This window comes from Leptonychotes weddellii, chromosome 16 (assembly GCF_054177405.1).
Source record: "Leptonychotes weddellii isolate Sample4059 chromosome 16, ASM5417740v2, whole genome shotgun sequence".
Lineage (NCBI taxonomy): Eukaryota > Metazoa > Chordata > Mammalia > Carnivora > Phocidae > Leptonychotes > Leptonychotes weddellii.
In genome coordinates, this window is record NC_138384.1 from 23,998,921 (window position 1) to 24,015,016 (window position 16,096).

The following is a 16,096-nucleotide window of genomic DNA, read 5'->3' on the forward strand; positions in this document are numbered from 1 at the left end:
GATATCATTTAATTGCAACCAAAAAGTGTAAGATACCTAGGAATAAATCCTATCAAAAGATGTGCAAGGGTGCCTGGGTGGCTCAGTTGGTTAAGCAACTGCCTTCGGCTCAGGTCATGATCCTGGAGTCCCAGGATCAAGTCCCGCATCGGGCTCCCTGCTCGGCAGGGAGTCTGCTTCTCCCTCTGACCCTCCCCCCTCTCATGCTCTCTCTCTCTCTCTCATTCTCTCTCTCAAATAAATTAAAAAAAAAAATCTAAAAAAAGATGTGCAAGACCTTTATGGAGCAAATCATAAAATTTTACTGAAAAGTCTTAAATTGAGCTAATTATGACCTAAATTGAGTTAATTAATGACCTAATTAAATTGAGAGATACATTGTGCTTATGGATAAGAAGATTCAATATTATAAAGATGTTAATGTAGACACAAATTGAACTGTTGATGCAATGCAATTCTAATCCAAATCTTAGAAGGTTTTGTTGGTTGGTTGGTGGCAGTTGCCAAGTTGATTCTAAAATACATGAAAGTACAAATCAAAAATAGTTAAGAAATTCCTAAAGAAAAAGAATTACGTGGGAGCACTCGCCTTACTAAACAGTAAGACATGGCAAAGCTGTAATACTTAAGATTGTGTGGACTTTATCTATCACTTGATTGTGATAGATAAAATGACCAGTGTAGCAGCAGAGAGATCTCAGAAACAGTCCCACCATGTACATCTGAGGTCACACTGGAGACCTGTGGAGAAACAAACAGTGCCATCACTGGGTATCCATGTGGGAAAAAGTGGGTCCATATGATGCACACAAAAAAAATTCCAGACAGATTGAGGACTCATGTGTGAAGAACAAAACTTTAAATATTTGAGAAGATGATATAGCAGAATAAATTGCTGATGTGGATCTAGGGAAAGGTTTCTTAAACAAGACACAAAGAGCCCTAACTTATAATATTAATACATTTTTGTTTCATTAAAACTAAAATTAAGACTTCTGCTTATTTGAAAACATCATAAAGAAATTAAAATAGAAAACAGCGTAGAAGATATTCACAATACATATAGTGAACAATATTCAGAATGTATTAAGAATTTCTACATCTCAATTAAAAAAAAAAAAGGCAAGCACCCCAGTAGGAAAAAAGGACAAAAAGCATAAGCATTAACTCATACAGGCAATAAACACATGGGAAAAGATTTCCTCAACCTTATTAGTAATTAGGGAAATTCAACTTAGCAATGAGATATCACTTTATATCCATTGGATTGACCACAAATTATGGCTGACAGTAGTTAAGTGTTGGAGAGGACATACATGAGTCAGCAGGATCACCTTACATTGCTGGTATGAGTGTAAATTGGGCCAACCATCTTGGAAAACAATTTAGCATTATCTTCTAGAGCGAGGCATATCCTAACACATTCTCTGACCTAGCAATCCTATTCCTAAGTATATACACCCTAGAGAACCTCTAGCAGATAGCTTAGGCATACATACCTACGGATAAACTTGTTAAAGAGCAAGAGAATGAGAGGGTGGAACATGTTTCAGCTCCAGGGCTGTAAGTTGGATGACATAAATAATCAAATTTCCTAAATGTTCCTTTCAAATTAAATAACTTAAAATGGAAATTTTTCAGTGGGGAAATTTATATTAATAGATTAGCTACATGTGGTAGAAATGCTGTCAGCCAATCTCAAAGATTATTGATTGGGTAATTTGACTTGCAGGAGGCAGTGGTTAATGAAATGCATTTCATTTAGATGAAAATTGAAAACCTCTTGCACACAAGCTGTTTCTTTAGGGGTTAGGAATATGATAAACATGACACTCTGTTTTAAAAACTTTTAGGAAAATAGGGGCACCTGGGTGGCTCAGTTGTTAAGCGTCTGCTTTCGGCTCAGGTCATGATCCCAGGGTCCTGGGATCGAGCCCCACATCGGGCTCACCGCTCCGCGGGAAGCCTGCTTTTCCCTCTCCCACTCCCCCTGCTTGTGTTCCCTTCTCACTGTGACTCTCTCTGTCAAATAAATACATAAAATCTTAAAAAAAAATAAAAATAAAAACTTTTAGGAAAATAAAAACATTCTTTGGATGGTCTATTTAACAAAAAACCTGCAAATCCAACACAGATATCTGAAAATAAAACTGCCAAATAATAGCATGAAACTATTAAAGCCTTTCTGTCATTTTTAATCAAGCACAGTGACCTCTTTGGTATATAAATTGTAGATACATTTTTTCCAGAATGAGAGCATTATAATGTTCTCCAAGAAATTCTTGAACTTTTTTGCTCAGCGGAGAAGATATTTAAATGGCAAAAACCTAATTCAAACTTATATTCTTCCGCGTAGACGTCATACCGCTGCTGGGAAGCTTTCAGTGAGCATCGATAGTAATGAAAAATAATTCAAAGAAAACGCACCAGGAACTACTAACAAAATTCCTGTTCAAGAGACTTTGTAGGATGTTGCATCTGTATCAAGTCGTACTATGCAGGGTGCAGAAATTATGACATATTTGCACTGGCAGACATCTTGCTTAACAGTTCAACAGACCAGTGGTTTGTAGCAGGCCACACTTGGAAAAATGGGTGATACATACATGAAATAGTACTTGATTTTTTGTTGTTGTTGTTGTTCTGTTAATTTCACAAGAGAAGAGGTTTTGAAATGTAGTAAAGCATGTTTAAACATCCTTTTCCAAATCTGCAACAGAACATCAAGACCTATTTCCCAGAGGGAAAAGCAACCAAGTGATTTAGAAATCCAACCATCACTATCCCCTAGGATGAAACTTTCAAACTACTCAGAAGTTTTCAACACCCCAGGTTTTGAGCTTGAGGGGCAGGCCCATGAATAATTAAGGGCAATCATCAGCAGAGTGAAAAAAATCTCTCCATGATTTTGGAGTCCTCAGTCAATCCGAATAACCAGAACTATCTGCCAGAGTTTCCCGAACTTGCTGCAACTTCAGATGTCCTTTAACTGAGAGTTAGGGTTTTCTAACTTCATAAAAATAAAGAGTAAAAATAGAAAGTGACGTGTTGGGAAACTACATGTGTTTCATGTTGTCATAAACTTGGATATGCAGCCCATGGTGTAATATTGCAAATGAATTTCCTCTCCAAGATACAAAACTATTATTATTATTAACATTATTATTATTATTTATCATTATTATTAACCTTAAAGAATTAGTTATTTACAAAATGGTGATGGGTCCTTTAAAAGTTTACCTAAAGTTGATGGGTCTGCATTAAGTGACCCAGAGAGGCTGAAGATTTGAGGCCCTCTGTTCACACAGTCTGCTGGGCGCCTGCAAGATTCTGAGCCTTTATCATTATCAAGTTATGCTAGATCGTGCCTGTTAAGAGTGAATGTTTCTGGTGGCCTCCCCTTGGCTTCTTTTTAGGCAGGAATTAAAGAGGAATTGGGAGAGAGCTGGGGTCTTGTACATTACCCTCAGCATCTCCACTCTCAAAGAGCAGCCCCTGTCTTTGCCCTAATCACCGCTTCTGCTTCAGTCCCCTATCAGGCAACACAAGGTCCAGGCTGAGAAATGCAGACTTGGACACAGCTCACAGTTCTGGAGTTGAAGGGATCTGGGTTGGAGTCCTGCCCCGGCCACTTTCCAGATATGTGGCTGTAGGGAAGTGACTTTCCCACTCTGAGCCACCGTGTTCCCATGGGGAAAGCTCACGTAATTCATTCATCCTGGTGGGGTGATTGTGCATCATGAACGAGAAAACACATGTGAGTGTTTTGACACCTGCGATGTGTACCAGACTGAAGGGTCAACTCCCGTATCTCCCACTGCCCCAAATCGTTCCCATTCTGTTCTCCAGCAGAAGCCAACTATTGCTCGGTGTTAAAGGTGATGGATTATTGTGAGGCACGCAGGATGTCAGGGGAATCTCGAGGGGAAAGAGATGGCGACTCCTTCCTGAGTCAGGCTTCACTTCTAACCAGCCATCTTTCCTTCCATCAGCCATTTACCTACCCGTCCAATAAATATCTTTCACGCGACTGAGCCAGCAAGCAACCTGTGAGCCCTCTGATTCCATGGAGTTACCTCTTACCACGATGTTGCCAACACTTCTCTCGGGTCCTGGCATTTGTGCTGAAACCAAAGCTGCTAACGGTGGCCAGAGTGCACATCCCATCTGGCCCCGTGGTTTGGTATAGCCAGTCTGGTGGCTTCACTTGGACCTGCAAGCTGAAATGCTAAGGGAAACTGAGCCCCAGAAAACCACACCAGGAGTGTCAGAATGTTCATGGGGATCGGAAAAACCAAACCAGCTTAGTCGTGGGCTTCCTCCATCCAGTCTGACAAAGTCGTGTAGACACAGGGCGGGTGCTGAAGAGGTAGACAGACCACGGCCACATGGACAGGGCTTTGTGATCTAGCAAAAGGGATGTCTTCTTGGCCAGGCCTGGGGAAAGCCAGGCTTCCAGAAGAGCCCTGCCAAGTTTAGGAAACAAGCAGGCTTTTCATCCTGGCTCCTCCTAGGTCTCCATGTCTAGACGTTTCCTTGGTGACACCATGGTAACGATGATGCCACAATGGAACATTCTTCCCAAGGTGGTAGAAGGAATCCCTCTGTTGAGCTCTGCTGTGTAAGGTCAGAGTGAGTTCATTTCTCCTTTGGCAGTAGCAGTTCACAGAAGACTCTGAGAGCCATCCAGACAAGAAACATCCAGTGTCATGAGTGGAACATGGTGACTGAGACGGCTATTGTGCATTGTTTGAGGCAAGGGTGGGCCTGGTGGTATGGTGGATGATGAGACATGCATGGGCTTTGAACTCAGACTCCCATTCAAATTCCAGCTCTACCACTTGGCAGTCGTGTGACCTCGGGCAGGCTTCTCAGTGTCCGAATGTCAGTTTCTGGATCTGTAAAATGGGGAGAGTGATCTTGTCTACCTCACAGGGTTATCGTGCAAATTAACTGAGCTAAATGTTGGGCGGTTACTATGTAAAAGTACAAGCTCTCAGTAGTTAAAAGAAATCCCAGCATTATTTAAGCCCTTCCGAGGGTAGTAGGATAAGCAAAACTGGGGGTGAGCTTGCACTAAACCCTGCTTTTCCTTTCAGCAGCATTTTATGGCTACAGAGTTAAGAAAAGGGTCGAATTCCATGAGTTAAAAAACAACCTTTTCTGAACCCCAAACTCTGGGGAGCCCGGGGACCTTGGCTGGATCCAGGAGAAAACTGACAAGCTCGGGCTACCTCCTCTCCGTGGGCCACCTTACCAATCCTAAGAATATCAGTGCTGGGCAGCTGATCCCGGAGCTCTTCACTGCACGGAACCAAGCAATTGGGACGTGACAGGTCTGTTTCCCACGTCTTGGAAGCTTCATCAGGGGAAAGGAAAGAGGCAGGGCATCCGATGCCGGGGGTGGAGTAGGGAATCGCCACTTTGGGGAGGAGAGGAAAAGCCTGTGCCTTTGGATGTTGTGTTTTCACAGCTGCCCATGGTGTCCGCTGCAGTTTGCTTTGGGGATGGCAGAGATGCAAGGGATGCTCTTAGTCCTGCTCTATGTCTCTCACTCTTCTGCCAGTGAGTGTGCTTCTTTCTTCCATAAGGACTTCAGCGGCTCGTGTCACATGGCAGGGGGAATTGTCCAGGAAAAGGCCCTTGATGTCCAGAGAGGGACCCAGGGGGAAGATGACTCACAGTGCTCTGCATGGGTGGTGGGATCAGGCAAAGAAGGGGAACATGGGGCGTGGATGTAGGCGAATGGCTTCAGCAGTCTGATGTCAGCTGATCCTCCAGTGAGAGTGTCTTTAGGAAGGTAAGCCTTAGGCTACTGAAAGGCCTCTTCAGAACGCCCCCCTGCTTTTCCTGGGGCTCGTCCCCCAGGCAGCATCAGGTGGCAGATGTCCCCCCCATGCCTGGAGGGGGCGGCCTGCGGTGAGTCTGGTACACTTGGGAACCACACCCTCCCTGTGTTTCTACTTCAGCATTGTTGTTCCGATGAAACCTTTTCTCTTTAAACCAAAAGACTGTATTGCTAAACTGACCCTCAATTGCAGGGCTGGACCCAGGAGCAAGGAGGTACCTTGGAGCCTGCTGGGGCCTCAGTCCTTCCCTGACCTCCAGGTTGTCCAGGACTAAGATTCCAAGCCTAGAAAGGGGCAGGTGGAGAGGGGGCACCTGACTCAAGCAAGCTCTGTCATATCTGGCTGCCACCCCAGCTGGCTCTGTCCTATCTTCCCAGAGTTAGATGGGAGACATGACAGAGCATCCAATTCCCTCCACCCCCCCCACACACACATCAAGGGGAGAACCCCCTACCTTCCTAGCCTACTCCATCTCCTTGCAGCCCCAAAGAGACCAAGGGATGCCCACAAAACACAAAGCACCTCTCCTCCCTCTTTAAAAGCCTCAGGCAAGTGACCCAGGGCAAACATTTCATCTCTGGGTCAGATTTCCTCATTATATCCAAGGGTTTTATAATGTCAAATAAACTAGCCAACTAGAGTTTTGAGAAAGCAAAAGTCATCACCCACCTGTAGGTTCTTGTTGGGTTGGTAAGATTCATACCTTGTTCACTAGAGACTGCAATGTCCCATGAATTGAATAAACGGCTGAAAATGTAGCCACCAATGATCTGACCCATAGTTGGCTAGTGGTGCCCACCATGTCACACCCATCATCCAGGGCCACCAATTTAGAAACAAATACTGAGTACTTGTAGTTTGGGATTTATAAACAGCAACCAGAGTAGTGGTTTACAATTAAAAAAATAAAAATCCTTTTTGGGTTTAGCATTATCAGTCATGAGGATACAATTTGCAAAGCACCTTCCCATAACCTCACCTCATGTGATCTTTACAACTCCAAGAGGTGTGTTACCACGCATTTCAAAAGAGGAAACTGAGGGGTGCCTGGGTGGCTCAGTCGGTTAAGCGGCTGCCTTAGGCTCAGGTCATGATCCCAGGGTCCTGGGATCGAGCCCCGCATCAGGCTCTCTGCTCCGCGGGAAGCCTGCTTCTCCCTCTCCCTCTGCCTCTCTCTCTGCCTACTTGTACTCTCTCTCTATCTCTCTGTCAAATAAATAAATAAAATCTTAAAAAAAAAGAGGAAACTGAGGCCCAGATAAGTGAAGTGGCTTGTCCCAGGTCTCAGAGCATAGGGGCCAACTGTATCTGGGACACTGCATCCAGGGCTCTCCCAAAACACTAGTGGCTCTCAACCCTGAATACACATTAGAAACTACCTGGGGAGGCTGTTTCAAGTGCCAGTGCCCAGGCCCCATCCCCAGGGGCCTGGGAAGTGCTGGGCAGCACATGAATGAAATATGCAGGCAGGTTGAGAATCCCTGCACTCCACTCTACATACTGAGGACGAGATAGGCACCTCTAGGTCCAATAAGGAGGTTGGGCTCGGGGACTCTTGGGACAGGGCATATGGCATGGGAGGGAGGACACAGGGCAGGGAGGAAGTCAGCAGCCAAGGAGAGCAAAGCGCCCCATGTGTATGCCATTCCATAATGGTGCCTGGAAAGTAGGAGGCTTGGCTCACCCAGCCTGGGGCTTTGTGCTTCAGGGGTCCTGCCTGCTCTATCACAGTTACACTCTCCATGATTCTAGGAATATGGACCGCTTTTTTAAATACAGGGCAATACAGCATCTCGGGTGAAACCAGACCTGGCAGGGGGAGAATATTATTTAAAACTTTAGTCCACATTTAACTCTCATTTGAAACAAAGTCCAGACTCCCCAAGAGACTGCCCAGTTGGAGGCAACTCACTTGAGGGCTTGGGAAGTCAAAGGCCAAGCCGGCCTGAATGGGCCAGATGCAGCCTCCATCTGGTGGGGCCTTTTAACCCCTTGATGACAAGACCTCAGGAAGTGCTTGATATGGCAAAACACTTTCGTTCATTCACCAGGTGATTTATTGAGCACTTACTGCGGGCTAGTACCGTAAGTGCACTAGCTTGCCAGTGTACCCCTAGAGGTCTGGCGAGCAAAACAGACATGGGGGAGCCACGCATGCCAACTGCTCAGGAAGGGAACAGCACGGGCAAATCTGAGGATGTGAAATGTGGCTAGAACGGAGACTGTGAGGGGTTGAAGGTGTATGGAGTTTGAATTCTGGCCCTGTATCCTACCAGCTGTGTAACCTGGACAGTGCTTACCAGCTCTAGAACTCGATTTTCTCATCCACAAATGGAGAATGACAGTGTCCGCCTCCAGTTGTGTTGGAGGAATTATATGAAGTAGTAAATATCAGCAGTGTTCAAACTTTTTGGTCTCAGGACTCCTTTATACTCTTAAAAATTATTGAGGACCCCCACAAAGAATTTTTGTTATGAGGCTGTATCTTCCCATCTTTACCATATTAGCAATTAAAAACTGGGACAATTGTAAAACACAAGAATACACAGGTTCACATGTGTTATTAGCCGTGAGAGTGATGACATCATGCAGCCTCTGGGAAAGCCCACTGCACGCTAGTGAGAGAATGAGGGTGAGAAAAACAAATACCGTCTTAGTGTTCTTATGAGAACGGTTTACATCTTGCAGACCCTGCAAAGGGTCTTGACTCCCAGGGTGCCAGACCATGTCGAGGACCACTGGTGTACGTAGAAGTTTTCAGATACTGCCGCAAGTGGGCTGCTAAGTGCCCCATAGAGGAGAGTGATTATCGATAGCCTAAGGTTATTTTTAGACTCAAAGATGTCATCAAGCATCTTATATGGAGAAGAAGACCCACTAGGAAGAGAAACCAGGGGGCGGTGGCAGAGTTAGTGGCGACCAAGATGGAGAGCCAGAAGGAGTGGGGAACCAGCAGGAGAGGGGGTCCTGAGGTCTGATCTTTGCCCCAATGGTGAGGCCCCCACACACCTTCCCTGCAGGTTGTGGCATTCAGAAAACCAACGTTATGGAAATTTCCGAGGAAGGTTTGGTCAAAGACAAGGAATTCCCATGGGTGGTGTCGCTGCAGGATTCCCAGTACACCCACCTGGCTTTTGGCAGCATCCTTAGTGAGTTCTGGATCATCAGCATCGCATCCGTCTTGCAGAACAGGCCAGTACCCCTGCCTTTGGGACTTACCCAGCCCCCTGGGGGTGGGGGTGGGGGGACCTTTTCCTACTCATCTTGGGGAGGCCTGGAAGGTGGATTCCTGGTAACAGGGCAACAGGGCTTTTTACTGGCTCGGCGCTTGCTCTGCCAGGACTCTTGGGGGTCTTAAAATCACCAGTTGCCAAAGTCATGCTGTCCAATGTGTTCTCTACGGTGGGGACTACAAGGTGAAATGATTGTTCCTCCATCTTCCGCAGGAAGGATATCCATTCCCATTTTACTGCAATCACAGTCACTGACTCCTGATACTAGAGGTCCTTACTCTAGTCTTGTTAAGTGAATTGATAGGAGCCTGTACCTTAAAATACTTAACCTCAAGCCTTAACAACGTGTCTGTGATAAATATGTGTACACAGAGAAAAGACTTGAAGGAAATACGCAAACACTTTAAGAGCACTTATCTCTGGATGCTCAGAATGCACATGACTTCTATTTTCATCTTTGAACTTCTGTATTCCTCAAATTCTATACAGTAAATATGCATTCTTGTAAACCAGGGGAAAAACCCCCAAATATTATTAAAGGAATAATTTTTTTTTGTAAAACATCTTACTTTTTGACCCAGTGATTTCACTTTTGAGAATCAACATTAAGGAAATAACTTCAACCACTGGAAAAGTTTTATGCACAAAGTTCATAGGATGGTTTGTTACACACAAAACACTGGAAATGTAATGTCCAATTATCATAGATAAATAAATTAGTTACTCTTTCATATGTATAGCATATAATACATAGTATATAATATGTATAATTACATATATATCTCTATATATACTGTTTACATGCCTTCTATGTGTATAAATGTATATACACAAAGTATGGGGGGAGAGATTATAATTACTATACTTGGCTAAATAATAGTATAAACCCTTAATGGAATATTGTACAGCTGCTGAATTTTTCACACCTATGATTTATATTATTTGAAAATACATGCATTTATTTTTTTGAAAATACATGCATTTAAGTGAAAATACATATACATAGTATAATGTTCAGGAGGAACCAAAGGGTATACAAGGAAAAGCAACTCCTTCTTTCCCCTGGCCTTCAGAGACTAACTCCCTCCCTTAAGCCATAGTCACATCATCGGTTTCTTGAATATTCTTCCTTAATTAATGCATTTATGGATATCTATATAACTATAGGTTTATCTATATTGATTCTTACATCTATTGACAGAGAAAGAATTTTCCTTCCCCCTGTATTAATCTGCTAGAACTGCCATAACAAAATGCCACAGACAGGGTGGCTTAGACAAGAGAAATTTATTTCTTACCATTTGGGAGGCTGGAAGTCCAAGATCGAGTCCAAGATCAGCAGGACTGATTTCTCCTGAAGACTCTCTTTGGCTTGCAGACCACTGCCTTCTTGCTGTGTCTTCACATGGCCCTTCCTCGGTGTGTGTACTCCTGGTGTCTCTGCTTCCTCTTATAAGGACACCACACCTATTGGATTAGAGCCCCACACTTAGGAGCCCATTTAAACTTAATTACCTCCTTAAAGGCTCTCTGTCCAAATACAGCCACATTTGGGGCTAGGACTTCACCTACAAATTTGGCAGGACACAGCTCAGTCTATAACAACCCCAATACAGCTGGTAGCACACCAACACAGTGTTACACTCGTAGCCTTTTTCACTCTATCAGGAATGTTGAGCCATCTTTTCTTACTGTTACATGGAGAGCTCCCACATTTATCAGCTGCACAGTATCCCAAGATGGATCTACTATAATTGCAGAGTCCTCTATTAATGGAAATTTGGGTTGCTTCCGATCTTTTATTAGTACCAAAAAAATGCTGCAGTAGATATACTTGTACATATGTTATTTCACACGCATGCAATATACTGTGGCATGAATAACACAGGAGTGGAAAGACTGGGCCAAATATTGGTAGCTGTTGCCAACTAGCCTTCCAGAAAGCTTCTGCTTTCCATGGAGTGTTTTCATTATTGCTATTTTCTATCTGGTCTGTTTTGGTTTTGATTTTCCCTTTGCCTCAGGGCTTTATTAAAGACAGAGTTTTAAAATACCCAGGTAGAGGGGTGTTTTGTCTGTTTTGTTTTCTGGCATTATCGAATTTTGAGTTATACTACATGGTGATCTGATCTATTTAGGAATTTGTTGGGGGTTGTCCTTGTGGTCTACTATATGTGATCCATGTGAATATTTTCTGCAGTTAAAATTCAAATTTCATTCTCTGTCTTTGGGTACAATTTAATATATAAAATTGGGGGAGGTAATTTCCTTGATCTGTCCTAGGCTGCTAAAGGTAAGTGAAAATCTATCATGAACAAGCGTCTTGCTTTTTCTATTTCCTGGAGTGTTCCCTTTGTGAACATTATGTCATGTATTACAGATGTTTATGACTATGATGTTTTCACCGTAGACTGAATTCTTTCTCATCAGTAAGAGACTCTCTGTCTTACTTTGTGCTCTTCTCTTCTGAACTGATGGTCAGAATAAAACTCCTGCTTCTTGTTTTTATTTTAGGTTATGTTTTCTGCTTTTGTTGTTTCTGGTTTTTCTTTTCACTCTATCACCTTTGCTAATTTGCATACTGTATGTCTCTTCTGACAAATTTGGGAAGTTTGAGTTTTTGTTCTGGCGTTCATCTTAAGAGTTATAATTTCATGGGAGACGACTACATCCTCAGTTTCTTTCTGGACTGTCCTCTTAGACTCTGCTGTAGTTCTTTGGGTGATTCCCAAGACGAGAAAGGGAAAACACCCAAAAGGAACTCCATCATTATTAAAATCGGAATTTCTCTGAAGAGTATTTACAGAGTAGGTAATATGAAAAGATGTTTATGTTAAAATGTTAAGTGCTAAAATCAAGAGTCAAGATTACATCTCGGGGATAACAATGACTATGTAAAAAAAAAACATGGAAAAAGCATGAAAAAAAAAAGATAATCAGCCATAACTTAACAGATTATCTTTGGGTGGTGGGACAAATGATGTTCAGATAGAGGATTCCCAAGATGCTGTGGGCTCACAAAGGAGGACACAAGGGTAGGGGTTCAGAAAAGATTTCCTAGGCACTGGGTCTAAAGGGGTCAGTAAAAATTAGCCCAGGAAAAATGAGTTGGATGAGTATTCCAAGCAAAAAAAAAGTAAATACGGAAACAGGGAAGGGTGACTCTTCCATCGTGCCTTGGCTTCTCAAGATTCCCTTGCTCGCTCTCTCTCTCTAGGAAGGACGTCATCGTTATAGTTGGTATAGCTAAGATGGATGCCAAAGTGATTGCTCATGAAGAGTATCCAGTCAATACCATCATCATCCATGAGGATTTTGATAATAAAACCATGACAAATAACATAGCCCTCCTGAAGACAGACACGCCGATAGGGTTCAACAATCTGATCCAGCCCATCTGCTTCCTCGACAGAAACCTGAATATGCTCTCAGCCTTGCGGAACTGCTGGGTGGCAGGATGGAATCCCACATCTGCAGTTAATGCCTGCCTTCTCCTAGAGGAGGCTGTGTGTGTGCTAGTGGAGGGGGTGACTTGGATGAACCATTCTAGGGCTTATCTTAATAATTCAGGTTGCTCAAGATTCTGGAGTTGGGCTGGAAACTTCATGTAATCAGTCAAGATTTGTAATGCTTGCCTTTTCTGTGGCCATTCTTACATTTGGTCCTTTTTCTTCTAGACCTACAGCAAAATTAGAAGTACGTAGGCAGCAAACAGCCTGAGATGAGTGCAAAGTTTTGGGGGGGTCAGGGGAGATTATTCCCTGAACTGGAGCTGATTATCCTGTTGGCTAAGCCATCCTTGTTTTCTTTTATTCTTGGGAAATGAACAAGGAAATGTATTCTCCGTAGATGTGGAAGAAGGGTAGAATATGTTCTTGATTTTCACATTCAAGTTCATTTCACATTCAAGTTCAAAGCAAATTCTAATTTCTATAAGGAAAAGGGGTTTATCAGAGCATTTTCTACTCGTTCCCATCTGGATATGTGAGCTGTAGTTGAGTTGACATACAGGCAATGTATTCTTATTAATAATTCTTGGCTCTCTGTTGCATGATCCAGACAGGAAATCACATGACGATGAGTATCCTGAGGAAAATCTCCGTGAAAGACATCGACCTGTGTCCCTTACACAAAATCAAGAAAACAGGATGTGGCAATCACATACAGCAGGAAACCGATGCTGTCTGCTTGGTAAGAACATGATGGAATAAAAGCTAAAGGCTGAGAGTAAGCAGTGGTCACTTCAAGGGAGGTGGGAGAAGGGAGACTCTCCCTCATTGCATGGTGAACTCCATGAGGGACTGGCAGGGACTGGCACTTGGGATTCATGGCTGTCTCCAGCACTTGGCAGACAGTAGATGCTCAATAAAAATCTACTGAATGGACTAAACAGTCACCATTTTCAATGTGACATGATTAAGCATGTCTAAGTCATAGATGTTTCTCACTGGCTAAAAGTTTGAAAGTGTGAGTCCAAACCATGCATGCAGATATACTTCGGGTATGTCCACAGGGTGGGGTCATTGTATTCAGCTTCTATGGAATCTAGACTCTGATGCTATTGCTCATCAGTTATTGAAGTTTTTTTCTGTAAGAAGCCCTGCCCTTCATCCAGATGAGGGCTGTATAGATGTGGTTGTTCTACTGCCTCAGCAAAATGGATGGAATTCACAAACCATTGGCCCAGGCTCCCTCATGTCCATACCCAGAGGAGGTGTGGTTCACAGAGGTCACACAGTTAATGTTACAGTAAGGATGAGAACATAGGTCCACCAGATTTCCAGGCAGTTTCTCTCTTCTACACCAAAATTTCTAAAGTGCTGATCATCTATTCTCCTTCAAGTAACTTTCAGGATTCCCTGGTGGGGAAATTTTTTTTCCAGATGATCTAAGGAAAGCATTTTAGAGAAAGGGGACAATTCTTTCTAAAAGTAATTTTATTGCAAATGCATGAAGGACTGCCTTTCATTAGGCAGTAAGTTTGCCTTTCCAAAGTTGGTTCAACATTTATTGAGTGCCTACTTTGTTGTTGTTATTTTTTAAGATTTTATTTATTTATGGGCGCCTGGGTGGCTCAGTTGGTTAAGCGACTGCCTTCGGCTCAGGTCATGATCCTGGAGTCCCCGGATCGAGTCCCACATCGGGCTCCCTGCGCAGCGGGGAGTCTTCTTCTCCCTCTGGCCCTCCCCCCTCTCATGCTCTCTATCTCATTCTCTCTCTCAAATAAATAAATAAAATCTTTAAAAAAAAAGATTTTATTTATTTACTTATTTGAGAGAGAGAGAGTGAGCAAAAGAGAAAGAGCGAGCATAAGTGGGGGTGGGGGAGGGGGGAGAGGCAGAGGGAGCAGCAGACTCCCCGCTGAGCAAGGAGCCTGACTCGGGGCAAGATCCCAAGACCCTGAGATCTTAACACTTAACTGACTGAGCCACCCACGCACCCCTGAGTGCCTACTTTGTACTGGACTCTCTACCAGGTGGAAGACTAACAACTTTTTAAAGTAGATAATGTGTTAAAATACAGTAGAAAACATAGCTATTTATCAAATCCTGCTATCAGCCATTCCATCGATCCAGCACCTTATTTCATCAAACCTAAGATGCTGTCAGTTGTAGAATGCACCATTATTTAATGGAATATCAAGAGAGAGAAAATGCTGCCAGTTGAACTCTGACATCAACCAATTAAAAGACACATCTCATTCCAAATATGTTCATTTTTCAAGAGCATCTTAAATTCAAAGGAATATGGTAAGCTGCTCATACTCTAAATGATTACCTCTTTAAATCTAACTGCAAAGTTCAGATTGGTTTTTATCTATTGGTTTTTACCTGGAGCACCCCCGCAGTCAGTCCTTTGTTTTTGAACTGTGCTTGCAAACTGGCTCAGACAGACAAACAGTGACTTGTCTACCTAGGATCCTTTTCTCTCAGAAAAGTGTTCTAGGGTCCAGAGATCCTCAAAGTCATTCAAATATGTAGATGGTAGTAGAATAAACCACCCAAGTCCAGTATCTGTCTAATGGGTCCCCAGAAACCCAACCCAAAGCAGAGTCACTCTGAATTCACCTCTTCCCTTTTCCCCACAACTGTTAGGGCTTTCGTTCAATGTCAAGGTTGAGGATCACACAAAGAAAGAGCCCCTCTAAGCTGGGGCTGCTCCCCTGGGAGATGAGGTGGGGCTGCTCCAGAGGCACCCCTGTAATACTTCTCTCAGCTGCTTGGGCTTCAGAAGTCCTGTCCCACAGGTTATGAGGAAGAGAAAAGCAGTGTATTCTACCCCCGGGGTGGAACGGCAACATGCAAAACCATGCCACAGCCGGGCAGGTCTGCTACACAGTCATTCATCAAACCATTTGTCCTAAATTGCATCGTTTTTCTTCTTCAAGCTATGAAACCACAGTTAAAGTAAACTGGAGGCGGGACTGGTGACAGGAGGGGCGACCAGGCCACGCTTGGCCCGAGAGCCTCTCTGCCCCAGGCAGACATGATTGGGTACAGACGGGAGCCGGTTCAACAGTCCTTCTCACTGCCAGCCAGGACTTGGGATGAAATCTCTTCCCTCTGCTCCATGGCACCCTGCGACAGCAAGAGCAATGTGGGCTTGCCCCGTCCTTCTACAGAGGCAGACCATGCAAATCAAAGGGGCTGTCTAGCCTTTGAATGACAACCCCTCTTGGGGCAAAATGGACCACGGGGCTGGAGTGGGGGGTCAGGTATTCCCTTAAGGGGAGGCTTGCGGTGGGGCAGGTAAGGTAAATTATACCTGGCAGTTGTCTTGTTACTATTCCCGTATTTCTCAGCTTTCCACCTAAAACTGATGGCCTTTTCTAGACACGAGGATAATGGTAACTAATTCTATACTGAATGCAGACTGTATGCCAGGCACTGTGTTAGGAGCTCTGCATGAGGTACAGGCACTTTAACTCGGAGACCAGTAGGTGACTCACCAGGGTCACGTATGTGGGGAAGGGGGCCAAGCTTCCAGGCACTCCCTTGAAGGGAGATAGGGTCT

At 43.8% G+C, this 16,096-nt stretch overlaps 2 protein-coding genes across 2 annotated transcripts in view; one reads left to right on the forward strand and one right to left on the reverse strand.

The window, feature by feature from the left end:
- Nucleotides 1-4,890: 4,890 nt before the first annotated feature.
- The window catches only part of PRSS54 (serine protease 54), an 11,958-nt gene continuing 752 nt past the window's right edge, over nt 4,891-16,096 (forward strand). Inside the window, 5 exon segments of the mRNA XM_081806512.1 lie at nt 4,891-5,515; nt 5,517-5,565; nt 8,870-9,041; nt 12,300-12,558; nt 13,142-13,273. Of these exon segments, the coding sequence (XP_081662638.1) occupies nt 5,480-5,515; nt 5,517-5,565; nt 8,870-9,041; nt 12,300-12,558; nt 13,142-13,273 (648 nt within the window). The 5' untranslated portion in view covers nt 4,891-5,479.
- Nucleotides 10,285-16,096, reverse strand: part of CFAP263 (cilia and flagella associated protein 263) — a 32,249-nt gene continuing 26,437 nt past the window's right edge. Inside the window, exon 10 of the mRNA XM_081806510.1 lies at nt 10,285-10,549. The gene's annotated coding sequence lies outside the window, so the exon portion shown is untranslated. The remainder of the gene's footprint in view (nt 10,550-16,096) is intronic.